Source organism: Lissotriton helveticus, chromosome 1_1 (assembly GCF_964261635.1).
Source record: "Lissotriton helveticus chromosome 1_1, aLisHel1.1, whole genome shotgun sequence".
Taxonomy (NCBI): domain Eukaryota; kingdom Metazoa; phylum Chordata; class Amphibia; order Caudata; family Salamandridae; genus Lissotriton; species Lissotriton helveticus.
In genome coordinates this window covers 1,704,168,117-1,704,183,066 of record NC_136057.1, presented here as the reverse complement: position 1 = coordinate 1,704,183,066, position 14,950 = coordinate 1,704,168,117, and the positions used below count along the sequence as shown (strand labels likewise).

General features: G+C 43.7%; 1 protein-coding gene across 1 annotated transcript in view; it reads left to right on the top strand.

Annotated features, from left to right (window-relative positions):
• The window catches only part of TNS2 (tensin 2), a 345,025-nt gene that overhangs the window by 290,963 nt on the left and 39,112 nt on the right, over positions 1-14,950 (top strand). Inside the window, exons 22-24 of the mRNA XM_078689072.1 lie at positions 681-812; positions 7,197-7,289; positions 13,311-13,388. Coding sequence (XP_078545198.1) covers positions 681-812; positions 7,197-7,289; positions 13,311-13,388 — 303 coding nt within the window. The remainder of the gene's footprint in view (positions 1-680; positions 813-7,196; positions 7,290-13,310; positions 13,389-14,950) is intronic.

Sequence of the window (14,950 nt, the reverse complement as noted above, 5' to 3'; positions counted from 1 at the left end):
GTTAAAAAGATCGCTTTATTATTATTTTAATGTGCTTCATTAAACACCCTCAGGGGTGAGCACTGTTTCTTGGACTCCTCCTAAAACTTGGCCTGTTTGATCTGGCCTATCCTTTCACACCAGTTATGGCCAGAGGGGCATACAAATAATGGAGGCTGAATGAACAGACTGATTGTCAATAGCAAGTCAGAAAAATACTCAAGTTCTGAAGCTCAGAGATCCACTCTCAGCCAAACAGGACTCCAAACCTAATTTAATATTAGCCTTAAAAAAGGAAATATGAAAACATCTAAAATGTGAAGATGAAATTTGCTCTGACCCCATGGGCTGGGAATGTTGTCATGTTTGTAGCTATATTCTTACTTACGAAGATGCTGTGTTCTCCCGTTAGGCATGTGCGATTAAGCCTGCGTTGACAGAAGTTTGAGGCATGCACGTTTGCTGGTTCAGTTTTGAGGTATCGTGTCTGTCATGTTATGGCATCTCCTCTGAACTTGTCCAGAAACAATGATTTCCGGTAAAGCATTGAAAATGATGATACTGGGTGGAAAGGTATATGCTGCCTGGAAACTGATGGATTTCTGGAATTGTAGATAGAGCGGTTAGAGAAATGGACGTACCAATTGAGTGTATCCTTCCTTGGAGGGTTTCCGTTACTCAACATCCTTTCTCCCCATTAGCCATTGCTCTACTGAAAGACAAGGAGCCAGGATTCTTCTTGATCCGGGACAGCAACTCTTTCCAGGGGGCCTACGGACTTGCTCTGAAGGTGGCAACTCCCCCACCCAACGCTATCACTCTGCCAGGCAAAGGTAAGTTTCTGTCCAGAGAAATGCAGAGAGCCCTATTTGAGTTGGTTGGTGAGGGTGGTGGTTTTTCTGCCATGACTGTGCTGTGCAGTGAATTTGGGTGCAATCCAAAGGGAGCTTTTAAAGAAAACAAGAAGGAACAAGTCTGTTAAACACGAAAAGTGACTCAGAGTGCTGTTTTCCAGCTCTTGAAGCCTGGACTGATAGTAAGTATTAAAGGAACTTTTGTAGTGTAAGCATTCTGTGATGTGGATGTTGGGGGAGCATTTTGTGAATGCGAGTGTTCAGTGATGGGGAGCTTTTAGAGCACTGATTAACAGTTTAGCAATAGTGATGGAGCATTCAATTACACTAATTTAACAGTGGTGTTATTTAGACGTCCACTAAAAATTAAATGACTTCTAAAACATAGAATTGTATGACTTCTTCTCCCCGAAAGTTAACTAAACATCTTTGAATGAGATTGCACACCCAATTTCCACAGCAGATCATACTGGTCTTGAGATAAACATTACCAAGGGGGAAGCAGGGAGTCTGTAACCAAAAATATTGAACCAGCAGCCGATTTCCCTCGAGGCGCCTTCTACTTGTAATATTACCTATGTTTAGCAGAGCGAACAATAGACAACCAGTCAGGAGTGTTTCTTGACTGTAAATTGCAGTTAAAAGTTTAACAGTCACACTTTTAAGGAGACAGATAACAGCAGAGTCTCTTTGGCCCTTACAGCAATGGTCGCCATTTTACAAAGGCATTCTAGAAACAAGACGACATACGCAGGTTAACATTGCAATCTTATAACTATGTGAGTCTCACAATACCCCCTCATGAGATCGATACACCAAGCAACTGAGGTGGCACGACCAGCAAACAATACTATTCCCCTGATTTTAGCACGCTAATCGTGGGAAGGTAGAGGTTCTTCAGTCACATCTAGAACACTGTAATCTCATGCAAATGGATGCTGAACACCCTAGCTTATGGCTACAGCATAAAACATTTGACAAAGCCAAACAACCACTTACCGAGTTATAAGCCGAGGAGGATAGGAAACTTCCATTTGTTGTCTGAACTAACAACTCTACTGTACACCTAAGCAATAGAAGTACCTTTCACATGAAGAGGCTTGGGTAAGTTCTACAGATTTCCTTTACTGGAAATGGTCACAATAGTCAGAATCTGGTAAGACCTAGTGGCTGTCGAACAGATGGATCAGAGGAGTGTCTAGTGTTTAGTGGCTGCTCCAGAGAAGAGTGAGAGAAGTGTGGCATGGCGGATACCAAAGAATTTGTAACCGGGACGAACCTTTGCAAACCCTGTCCTATAGGTGACCATAACAATAGACAAATTCCACACTTAGTGCAGAGTACACCTAATGCGTATGACATACAAGAGAAGTAAAGTCCACAAAAAGTCAACCATCTCATCAATGTGCTAGACCTGAAAACAGCAGGACTAGCAAGTATTCCAAAGACAGCTCTAGGGAAAAGTATTGGAGGTCCTCACAAACACCATAACCACGATGCCGTACTAGGGGACACATGGAGGCACCCAATTGTAAAAACATTTACAGATAGAACAAATGATGTGCACCGTATTTACCAGAGAAACATTCACATAACAGCTGACCACCTAATAGGGGTTCAAACCAATCTCTTCTGAGTTGCAGACAGTTCACAAGTGGTAAAGAGACCATGGAGTTCTTGATGAGGTCTTCAACCTATGGAGCACAACTTTCATAGGTCTATTCATAATTAGAGGAAACTGAAAATGTCCCCCACAACCTGGTATTAATACTGTCAGTCTAAAGGAAAGCACTGTTGATAAACTAAAATGGGATATTGCATACTTTTTGCACCAATCTGCTGACTTAAACATTTTGGGAAACATTTGCAGTGGCTAAGATACTCTTTTCACCAGCATGGGAACAGACAGATACGGTTCTCACATTTGATGGAAATATCCTAACCAAATCCCCACTCCAGACTTAAAGGAAAGACTAAGTCACATGGAAACTCAGCTCAATAAAGTGATACTAGGCATCAATAAAATCCTAAAGACCCTTAAAACCGGCACCTACCATGCCCACTGCTCACATCTCTACCCCTCGGGCTACACCAGACCTCCACTCCAACCCCCAGAATCTCAGCCTAACAGTTTGCTCACCACTCCTTCAACAAACCGCGCTCACAGACCGATTCGATCTACTCCTAAGATGTCACATCGCGAAGCAATGGAGCTGGCCAAAACATACAAATGGACACCATCCAGTAAAAGAGAACCCACCTCCAAGATCCAAGTGATCACTGGTATCGGGAGAAACCCTGTTCCACCCAGGTTAACGCCCAGACCGCCAGCACACCTCTCGGATATCCCCAGGGCACCCACCTCTCAGAAACACAACCTCGACTCGAGTAATACCAACTGCCTACTCGTAAACTGTAGATCTGCCTCCAAGCATGCTACAGAACTGGTGGAAATAATCCTTAACTATGACATTGATATTGCATTCATCACTGAGACTTAGCTCAATGAATCATCCTATCCGATCCTCGACTTACTAGTTCCTCCTGGATTCTCAATCATCAAAAAAGACAGAATCGACCAAATAGGCGGGGGCTTAGCCATTATCCATAAGAATACAATCATCATGGTGGAATCTGTCTCCTCCACTTACAGCACCATTGAATATCTCAACACCTCCATACGGTTGAAAACCAATAAGTCAACAAACTTCCACCCTCTCTACCACCCCCCCAGGCAACACTCGCCCCTTCCTCAACCACCTATCAGGCCTGGAAACTCACTGTTCACTCTCAGATGCCAACAATATAATGCTAGGCGATTTCAACCTACACTGGAATGATGAACAAAACACCCAAATCCAATCCTTGAAAGAACTCTTACTCTAGCACAACCTCAACCAACACTACAAAGAACAAACCCACAACAGAGGCTCAGCCCTTGACGCCATCATTGCCCAAGAGAAGTCGATAACCATCAATAACATCCTCCCAGTTGATTGGTCAGACCACCGCATCATCCTGTTCCACCTACACCTGGAAGAACCATACCCCATCCATACTAAGAAAACACTTCACTGGTCCAGAAACCTAAGCCAAGCTCCCCTAGCTGAGCTGGAAAAAACAAGGATCTCTAGCCTTCCCCCTAAATCAGGCGACCTCTCAACGATCGAGCTCACAACCCACTTTAACTCTACGATGACAGCCATCCTAGACCAAGTAGCCTGTATCAAACTAAAAAAGATTAGAGACACCCCTTAGAGATCCTGGTTCACCAAGGATCTCAACTCAGAAAGACGACAACTCAGAGCTGCAGAAAGACTCTGGCGAGTTAACCCTTCCTTAACTCACCTCTACCGACTCAGAGCAGAATGAAGAATATACAAAAACCACATCCTGAATGAAAAAGCAGCCATTTTCCGTAACGGCCTTGACAATGCAATAAACCGCCCTAAAAACCTTTTCAACATCGTAAAAAAACAGACTTCGAAACCTCCCGCTAAAGCCCCTCAGGGCCCTAAAGAACGCTGCGATAAATTCGCCAAATTCTTTGAAGAGAAAATCACGTTGATCCAGTCCTCCCTTGATAGCCACACACAAGTGCCTGACTCCGAAGCAGGAATCCCCCTCCCTGAGTCGAAAGAGGGCAACCAATCCCCAGGATCCCCCTCCACCCTTAATTTCTGGAAAGCATTTAAGCCACTCTCAGAATCGGACATCTCCAAACTAATTGAGAACTCTAAACCCGTCTCCCACTTCGCAGACCCCCTCCCGGCCTCCATGGTAAAAAACTTCAGCCACGTCATTTCACCCCTCTGGACGATGATAATAAACAGCTCGTTAAAAACGGGGGTCATGCCAGACTGCCTGAAACTTGGCCAAGTCTCTCCACTACTAAAAAAACAGGCTTAGACCCCAAGGACCTTAACAACTTCAGGCCAATCTCAAACCTGCCCTTCCTGGCAAAATCCTTGAGAAATGTGTCCTACTCAAACTCACCCAGCACATCAACACAATCTCCTGGACTCTCACCAATCAGACCGGCTATGCCAAGTCGCTGGGCATCCTACTAAACCCTAACCTGAACATGAGCGTGCACATCAAGGCTACCACTAGGAGTGCCCACTACAAACTAAAACTACTCAACAAAATCAAGTCCTTCCTCCCGCCACATGATCTCAAGACCGCAATGCAAGCCCGGGTTCTATCCAGACTAGACTACGGAAATTCTACCCTCAAAGGCACAGCGAAATCCCACCTAGCCCCCATGAGAACAACTCTAAACACAGCAGCAAGGATGGGCACTTGAACAAAAAGACACAGTCATATCTCACCCTCCCTGAAAAACCTCAAATGGCTCCCCATTGAAGCTCGCTGGCAGTTCAAAACTGCTTGTCTCACCCACTAAGTCATTCACACTGGCAAACCAGCCTACCTTGCAGACAAGGTCACCAAGGCAGGCCAGACAAGAAACCTGAGGAGCACCAACAACCTACTTCTCATCCCCCCTGACGTGCTCCTTTTTGGGAAATGCCCCCAAAATCTGGAACTCCCTACCAACAGATCTCAGAACCAACCCCTTCTTCGTGACCTTCAAAAAAACACTCAAGGATCTCCTCCCCGCTCGACACTTCTAACCTTCGAGCAATTTCACTGCAGTGCCTTCCCACACACTCTCCTTTTTGCTCTGTCTGCTATCTCTTATTCACCTGTGTACATGTTGTAAAGCGCTCTGATACCCTCGGGTCTTGCTAGCGCTATATAAAACTCTCTAAATAAAATTAATAAGTACATAACCATGTAATAGACACTGCTGCACATTCGAATTTGCTTAGAGTGTGTAACAGAACAATATCAGACAGTGAGTCCTGACACTAAATTTGATTGCCTGGCTCCGAAAAAGTCTCAGAGTGTTGCCAGTTAGACTGCCTTGGTAATGCCTGGTTGTCCTTAACGAGGAGAAGCATTCTATAGCAAAGTTATGTGGTGCAGCAAAATGGAAATAATGTATTGCACGGCGCATCCACAAAGTTATGCCACCTTTAAGGGGAATTAGTGCAAGACATTTTACATTGCCCGTTTTAACCACAGAGTTTAGCATCAGCCCTGTAAAATATATTTTGGATAGTTTAAGCTCCCTAAATAAGCACTAAATTAAGTTGATTTAAGTTGAGGATTCCAAATGTTAAGGTCTTTGGTGTAGGTCCCAAGAGAATGATTCAACCATACTCGCCTACCACTATGACCGTGGGAGTTTAATTTTCTTTTTCCCAAAAACACCTTCTTCAACCAATGCACAAATGCTATCTCCCAGAGTTGTTTTTCAAGGTTGCTTTTTAGTTGTTAGCATATCTCTCAGACAAGTAAGAAGGCTACAGGCTTTCTCAGTCAAGCGACCTTTAAATAGAAGTTCAAATAAAGGATGGGATATTTTTAAGAACACACCCAAGAAAGTTTCAGAACGTTTTCTCGTCTTTCCATGTCATCCAAATAATAGAGATACCAACTTTCTTCTTTTATCCTCTTTCTGAATAAAGGCCACTTTGGACTTTGAACATTAAGAGAACATTAGTGTATAACATGGATAAGGCACATATTTGCAAACAAACAGCTTGGGATCCGGGTAAATCCAGCTCATAAAAAGACAGAAGCACTGGCTTTCTTAGGTAATATGTTTTTGCAAGACATATGTAAAGCATGCACATAAAGCGTTGCTTTTTTTCACATGCCATTATTATCTGGACTCTCCGGTATAGCCAGGAGAAGTGGTATGGCAGACAACACTAAGAAATCTGTGTAAAAATCCCAACATTACGCCTGCCTCTGCTTTTAGGGGAACATCACTGCTGCAAAGGCTATGAACAGCATGTGAATCCAGTACAGATTCAAGCTGCAAAAAAAGTTAACTGTAATCCTATTCTTGCACCTTGTATCACATGTGACACAGCATGCCTCTGTTTCATATAGGAAGATAGAAAATGTGTTTTTATTTATACTCTTTATATACACGTACACACGCACCTCACAAATATCCTTGTATATACTATAGTAGAATGTAAATACAAGTTAAAGATGTCATTAGGTAGTGGACTAGTGAGGCTATAATGTCATGTCAGACTGACTCATTTTGCTTTAACACAAAACAAGTTAAACATTTTGAACCAAACCCCTAGATAGCAGAATTATTACCAGCATGGGAATCTCTTATAGACCCCAAGCTGGAACTCGACTATTTTTGTGGAGAGGGTGTGTGTTGCCAAAGCGTGTTGTGAAGGCGCATGTTGTGAATGGATATTTTCTGAAATCTACCAGAGCTCCCTAAGGACTATTCTTAATGTGGCAAGCATTTTGACTGCTGTGTTTCAGGTGATCCCACAGAACAGCTTGTCCGACACTTTCTGATAGAGACCGGACCCAAGGGCGTGAAGATCAAGGGCTGTCAGAATGAGCCTTATTTCGGTGAGTGAGTAGTCCAGGTTTACTGTGAGAACATTCCAGGATCTGCCTGCCAAGCCTGAGACTGTATGATACTCTCACCCCAAGAGATTTCACCCCTTCTCTGCAGTTTATACATGTTATTTAAAATTATCATTATTTTTTTATCACTGATCAATAGAAGTCATGTTGAACCTCGCCTACCTAGTATTACAGGATTTCTGTGATCATCTATGGGATCTCAATTGCCTCCTTGACATTTTTGAACTTCAAAACATAGCCCAAAAAGTTTATTTGACCTGAGGAATATCAGAAGGCATGTGAATACTAGAAGAAGGCAGCACACACCACTGCTGTGCTACAGGCTCATGACTGGGGTCAGACCTTCACTGTACAGACGGATGCTTCCAACAAAGGAGTTGGAACAGTACTTGCTCAACTCCGTGAAAATGGAAGGGAGCATCCAGTGTCCTTTATTAGCCATAGACTACTCCCTGGGCAACACAACTGGGCCACTATTGTAAAATAAAGCTATTCTGTTGTGTGGATTTAAAGGTGGGTTAAACCTTATTGCTTTTAGGCCACGTTTAAAGTCATCACCACCCCCTTTTCTGAATCACGTTTAAAGTCAGCCAGGATATAACACCCCTGGAGCAGCAGGAGTACCTAAAACACTTATCGGTTGGGCTCCGAGTTCTTTGACTGGTGTTTGGGCTTTTCATTTGTTGAGTGACATCTTTCTTCCTGGCCTTAGACTGTTCATAGCTGTGATCCTTTTATTCCAGAGTGGTACTCAAGAACCAGAGCTGTGTGCAGTGTGTCAGCACCCGTATCTGTCAGGAAATGGGGTGTATTATCTGGTGTAATTGTGGGACCTCACTATGTAATACACTGCCAACCCTTCCAGGACCAGTCAGACTTTTTTTGTTAAACCTTAGCTCAACCCTCGGAGGCTGTGGCTTCGAACAGTCAGGCTTCAATAAAGGAAAACATGTAAAGCATTGAAACCGCACCAAACAAACCATGACTTTCAAGAATTCCGAAACAATATTTATAAAAATAGGTTATATTTTTAATGACTGTATAGACACCAAAACAAAAAAGATCCATCAGAGGGTCCCATAGATATAGATTTTTAAAGAAACAGTAAATCACAACTTTTCACATAACCCAAAAGAGCACTGACAAATTCAACGAATCTGACACTTCAAAACTTTTTCAAGAAATCTTTGGTCATAGTGCAGAAAGACAAAGGGACCAGCAAGGTCCAAAGAAACAGTTAACTTGTTCAGAAAATCAGTATTCAGTCCAGTTCCAGTGTAAATGGTCCATTGCCATCGACTTCTAGGGAGTGGTCCTAATACAAGGGATTCAGAATGCTGAATATGCTCAAGGATGCTGAAGATGCTGTGTGGTCATTGGGTCTTCCAAAGGCCACTGCTCGGTCCATAGTTTTTATTGGGTGACTTTGGTCGATGTCACTCAAAGTCCTCTTTGATCCAGCAAAAGTCCAGTCACCACTGAACTACTAGTCACCGGGCACAATAAACCCAGTTGTTTCCTTCTCTTGGCGATAACACTCCTTCTGGGTGACCAAACTGCACTCCAACTACTCTCCCGGGCTGAGCAGACTTGGGTGCAACTTTTGAGAAGCAGGGTTCGGCCTCCTGAGCTGCACTGCAATGAAGACTGACTAACAAGTGATCGCGGCTACTGGCTCCCCCAGGCAGGCATCTTCAACTTTTATGGCCCTCTGCTGTGAACAATAAGTCACCAACTGATTATTGGAGTTTCTGCTTCTGGCTGGGTGTGGGGTACGACTTCTCTATAAGCAGAACACAGCAGACGCAGTCCTTACCTTGTGTAACCCAAGGAGTAGCAGTTGTAGTTAAATTTTGGTGCAGCTTCTTTTTTGAGGGTTCCAGAATCAACAGGGCAGTCCGTCTTCGGTGCTCTTTGCCAGTCCTAGCGAGATTTCAGTTGTAAGGCCCAGGAATGCCTTGTTTATGCCCAGAACGTGCCCTTAAGGGAGGTCTCGGTCACTAGCAAATGGGCTATCAGGATCATCCCACCTGATGTCCACTTCCTGTGAAGTGTGACATCTAGTTATCCCAGAGTGCTTTATTCTGCCCACTCCCAAGATTGCAGGACCACTCACTCGGTGTGTGGAGCTTGGTAGCTCATGCTAGAGGTGTGGCTACCTGGGGGCTTCACGCCCATGGAAGAAAACGGTTTGGCCAGTGTTTCCTCCCCTCGGTTCCCGATGCCAGCCTGTCTACCCGATCAAAAGAGCTGTCCCTCTTGAGTGTGTTCACTATTTGCCCTTCAAAGACAGCTTCCCCAAAGAAGCTCACCATTTGGGCAACCACCAATGTGGCTCCCTTTCAGAAAAAGGTAACACCTCCAGCAGCAGGCCTCTACACATCTTCCCAGGCGAACACAAGGAAGTCTCGTGGTCAGCATCTGCAAATGGCCACGGCTAACTTGGGCAATAGAGTGGCCACTTTCTAAAAGTTGTATGTGTCAACAGGTTACATTAATTTTGACTTGGCTATCAAGTCGGGCTTAATGTAACAAGTTGTTTGATAGCACCAACTTTGATGGTCCATTCAAAATTTTGCCGAGCTGAGTTTTCAGCATGTAACTCTCTATTAGCCTATGGGGTATCAGTCTCTCTCACAGTAAAATCGTTAATGGTGGGTTTTTACGGTCAGAGAACATGTTAAATGCATGTTATACTTTTCAAGCTTTTTAATATGCTGCACCCTGCAATAGGACTTGATAAGGCCTGCTGTAGGGGTACCTTACACACATCAAAAAGGTAGTTTGCGCTTTAGCATTGCTTAAAATGGCAAAGTCAAGTTAGCAGTTTTAGGCTGTTCTACTGGTCTGTTGTGGTAGACTGGGAGTCGTGTTTTACCTTGTTGCACTCAGAGTGGCACAACCGATGCTGCAGTCTCTGAGGGTACACTCTAATTTACAGGCCCTCAGTACCCCTGGTACCATATATGAGGGTATGTTAGCTTATGCCAATTGGGTGTAGGCTAATTGAACATACATGTTTAAGGGCTAGGGCCTTGATACTGAGGTCTGGTAAGCAGGCCTCATGCACTCTCAGAGTCGAAAAACCAGCAGCATCATTCCAAAGCTTTGTGGGTATCCATACAAAAAAGGCATTTCCTTACAGTATCCCTTTCCCAGCTTTAATGACGTTTTGCTAGAGTTTAGCTTCTATTAAGAAATGGAGACCTGGGTTCTTCTGAAATTCCCTAAGTCTGCCAAACCAAGCCCCATAGAACAATATTGGCAATACAGCCAGTGTTAACCCATATCTAGCACCTTGTGAAAAGAAGCAGGTCTTCTTTTTCCTAAAGGATAGAGGGGAGAGAGCAAGTAGGAGTACAGCGGGTAAAGAGCTGACTTGAAGGAGGATTTTGACATGCAGCACTTTCAAGCAAATACATAGACTTTTGAAAATCATGTGAGTATGGATAGGTAACCAATGCAACCTTCTCACATATTAGATCATTTAAGCAGAAGTCATGCAAGCCCATTTTGAAACAGTTGAACCGATTGAAGGTAGTGCGTTGTGGCCCATGGATTTCCTAAATAGAGGCCATTAACATAATCCAGATAGAAGACTACAACTCCCTGAAGCACCTGAAAGTTAGAGCAATCTGGCAAGATAGGGACGGATATAGTTTAAGATCTTGAAGTGAAAGAAGGAGGAAACGCAGACCGTAGCAATCTAAGTTATGGAAGACAGCTTATCATGAAAATAGATCCCAAGAATGTTGGTTACTCTTTAAGAGCCGAGACAGTGTCCAAGCCCCTCCGACCACCAAGATGACGAGCAGATAGAGAGAGATTCCCCCAAAATAGCAACCTCAGAATTTCATTTCAGGCAGTTGAACATCAACTAATTCGAGACTGCACTCAATGTGCTGTAAACGTTCTTTTGAGCTAAATCTGTGTCCCGATGCAGCATCAAAGTGAGTTGCTTGACATCTTCGCACTTCTGATTGAAAGAACAAATACGTCTAGCAAGGGGCATAACAAGGAGCTTGAACAGAGTTGGGCTTTGAGTGTAGTCCTGAGGAACTCTGCAGTAGGGGAGGAATGGAAAGGTAGAATAGAAACTGTTTGAGCATGATTCAACAGAAAGAAAACAATCCATTCTCTGAAGTAGCTCTCCATTCCGGTCCACGGTACCAAGAGGTAGAAAAGGCTGTTAGGTAAACAGTGAATGTCTGACTAGCAGCTTGTTTTGCACTGGGGAAGGAGCATTTTTCCTTACAGGAAACCCAGCTTCCTATTTGAGGATGTATGACAGCCTGAAACCTGCTAGCACCTTCTGTTTTTTTGTGTATCTTAGGTTGAACTGAACTATTCACTTATCTCTCAAATAAAGCCCTTTTTCTTTTTCTAAACCAAGCACTGACTGGATATTCTTGTTACTAAATGTTATTTTCAGTATCGTACTGAATCAGAATTTCTAATCCCCGTCACCTCCTGGAGTGAGCCCTGAATGCACACCCTTGCTACCATTTGAGGGACAAGTGCTAATATGGGAAAACTTGCATATCCAATTAGTGTTTACCTGTATTGTCAATCAATCAATCAATGACATTTATAGAGCGCACTACATACCCGTAGGGTCTCAAGGCGCTGGCCCTAGAACCCCAGTGGTACTAAAGAGTTTGACCAAACAATACGTCCTGTAATCAGACTGCATCAGCAGGCCAAACCAAGGTCTCATTCTATTTCATTTATTTCTTTTTGGGTCATTTTTGTTGTAGCCTTTCAACCAGAGGAGCCAGCAAAGTATGTCCAATGGAGTTGGTCAGAGGCATTTTGATTCCTGCTTATCCATCCTCTAAGCAATCACACCCGATGTTGACATTCATTGGATAAATCGTAAAACAATTTCCTTAGCCACCATAACATTGGATCTGTGAGTCAGCAAGCATCAGCTTTAATTCCAGCGGAATCATTAAGATAGAAAAGGTTGTCTTTTGAAGTTATCCTCCTATATTTTTTATCAAAAATCTCTAGATTTTCACATACACAAGAAGATTTGCCTCCTTGATTCATTTACCAATGTTTCCATAGATGTTAAAAGGACCTTAATGTTTTACTAGGACCATATTAAATTCTAGGCACTACGATAATACATTTTGCCACTTAAGTTAGTCCTAACTCACGAGCGGACATTCCTTAGAATACAGTCTGCTGGAGTGTGCCCATGACTGTAATCCATGCCAGGGGTTTTCCCCTCCCTCTGGCGTCCATTGCTCCTGCAGTCACAGAGGGTGCTCCTTATGCATTCTGTAGGCACTGTGATCTGTAGGTTACCAGTAAAGTCGACACCCAGCCAACAGATACTATGCTGAGAAATATTTTTGACTGATCTGTTTTGGTCATTGTAGCCACCATATAAACATGATGCCATGTTTGCAAATCTTCCCTCACCTTGAGTTGGAAAGAATAAGTTATCTCCCAGAGTAAGCCTGCAAACTGTCAATCCAAGTGTATTCCCCTTGGTTGACATCCATATGTACCTATTCTGTCCTGTGCATGGTGTGGATCCTGGACTCACAAATACATTCCCGTGGTGCTACAAATGGATGCTGCACACAATGGCTCATGGTTACTCCATAAACTATTTGACAAAGTCAAAGACCCATTTACTGAGGTACAAGCTAAAAAGGGTATGAAACATTGTGTTGTTAGAGCTAACGGTTCTACTGGACACTAAGAAAATAAAAGAAGTACCCTTGGTAGGTAATGCTTTGGGGGGAAAGTGGCTTGTTGGACGGAGAGCACTAGAATTACTATGGCTGTTGACTGTTATTTTTTAGTGCAGTAAGTTGTGTTTTTGTCAGAAGGGCTCTACTTCTGTTTGGTACCACTCAGTGATTTCACAATGAAACAGACCCCAATTCATGTACTCTTCTGTCAACAGTATGATGGCAGGGTAGCTGGTCTTCAGTTTCACATTTATTAAGCACAGCTGTGTCTTTTTGTTTTTCTTTTATCATCCAGGGAGTTTGCCGGCTTTGGTCTCACAGCACAGTATCACCCCCATCTCTCTACCCTGCAGGCTGAGGATCCCCAGCAAAGGTATGTGATGATAGCCCTCTACATACAGTTCCACATCTTCTCCTCTCTCTTGCCTGCCTGCACATTCACAGTCATCATCTAAAGCTCTTTTTTCCTGCAGCCCTGTCTCTACATTCAGTTATCCCCACACTAACCCCTCATCTTTCCTTCCTCCCTGCACTCTTATCTGCTGGTCTCCTTTGCACCATGATCACTCTCTCCCCCCTATTCTGCTTTTCTCTCTCCTCCCTATAACCTCCTTTTTATCTCTGTACCTTCACTTCACTTCTTCTTGCTCTTCACCTTTCCAGTTCACCTCTCCTTGTACCCCCATCTCTAGAGCTTACCTCTCCCTCCAACCTTTCCCCTCCTTCCTCTGTAGACCGAGCATGATCTATTGAATTCATTCTCCCTGCAGTCTCTCCCTTCCTTATACCCTCGCCTTTCCCTTCCCTGTGCTCACAGCTCTCTTGTCCCTTCACTTCTACCTCTCTCGTACCTGCATTGTAATCTTTTACCTTTCCTTCACCATCACTTCTTTTTCCTGCCCCCTTATCATTCTCCTCAGTGCACCCTCCATCACCATGGTGCGCCCATATTTCTTAACTCATTAAGCCATTACTTCTCGACCCCTACATCCACAGAATGTCATAGCACACAATTCCACGCCACTCCATGCCACACAGTTTCACTGCACACCACACAATTCCACTGTAATCCACACAATTCCACTCCATGCCACACAGTTCCACTGCAATCCGCACAATAACTAATATAATGAATGCAATACCCTTAATACATCTGGGATAAGCTAGCATCCATGAATCAGTAATTGAATATAATGCATTACAATTCTAGATCGCATAAGTGAATACCAGAAAGATAAAAAGTGCTTCCGTGAAAAGTGATATGGGCAGAAAACAAAAAAATGATAAGATGCCCAAAAACTGTTTTCATAGCATGTGTTGGCCCTAAATACATATGCTTATCATGCTCCTGCCATCTAGTGTTGGGCTTGGACATTTGCAACTTGTTTTTCTTTGAAGAAGTTATTTGAGTCATGAAGTATAGTGACTCCTCCTATAGTCTTTGTTGCGCATGATCATCGGGTCCTTTGTTAGATTGTTTTTTCCGCCATCAGGTTTGGGCGTTGATCTCGGAGCTCCATAACCGAAGCGCGATTCCTGCCACAAGGCTATTCCAGAGCCCCATTTTCATCACCTTTTGACACAAACATAGACAGCAATTGTACCTATTGGTGGTCCTTCCACTTTTTTGATCCGCCCGCCCAGGCTCGGGCCCAGTTTAACTTTGTTTTCATTTCCAGACACCATCTTTCTCTACTCGACGATAATGAGGGATGGAAAAGACACCTTTTAGTTTCTGTCCTTAGTGCGATGCCAAGTATTCCAGGCAGGACCAGCACTCCGTTTGTAATCTCTGTTTGTCCCCAGATTATGGCAAGGTGTCTTGTGAGGCTTGCCTGCACTTTTGTCCCAAGAAAATGCTTTGGCACAGAGGGAACGTTCATTGGGTCCACTCCACCATGCAGACACAACACGTCGCTTATGTGCCTGCTATTT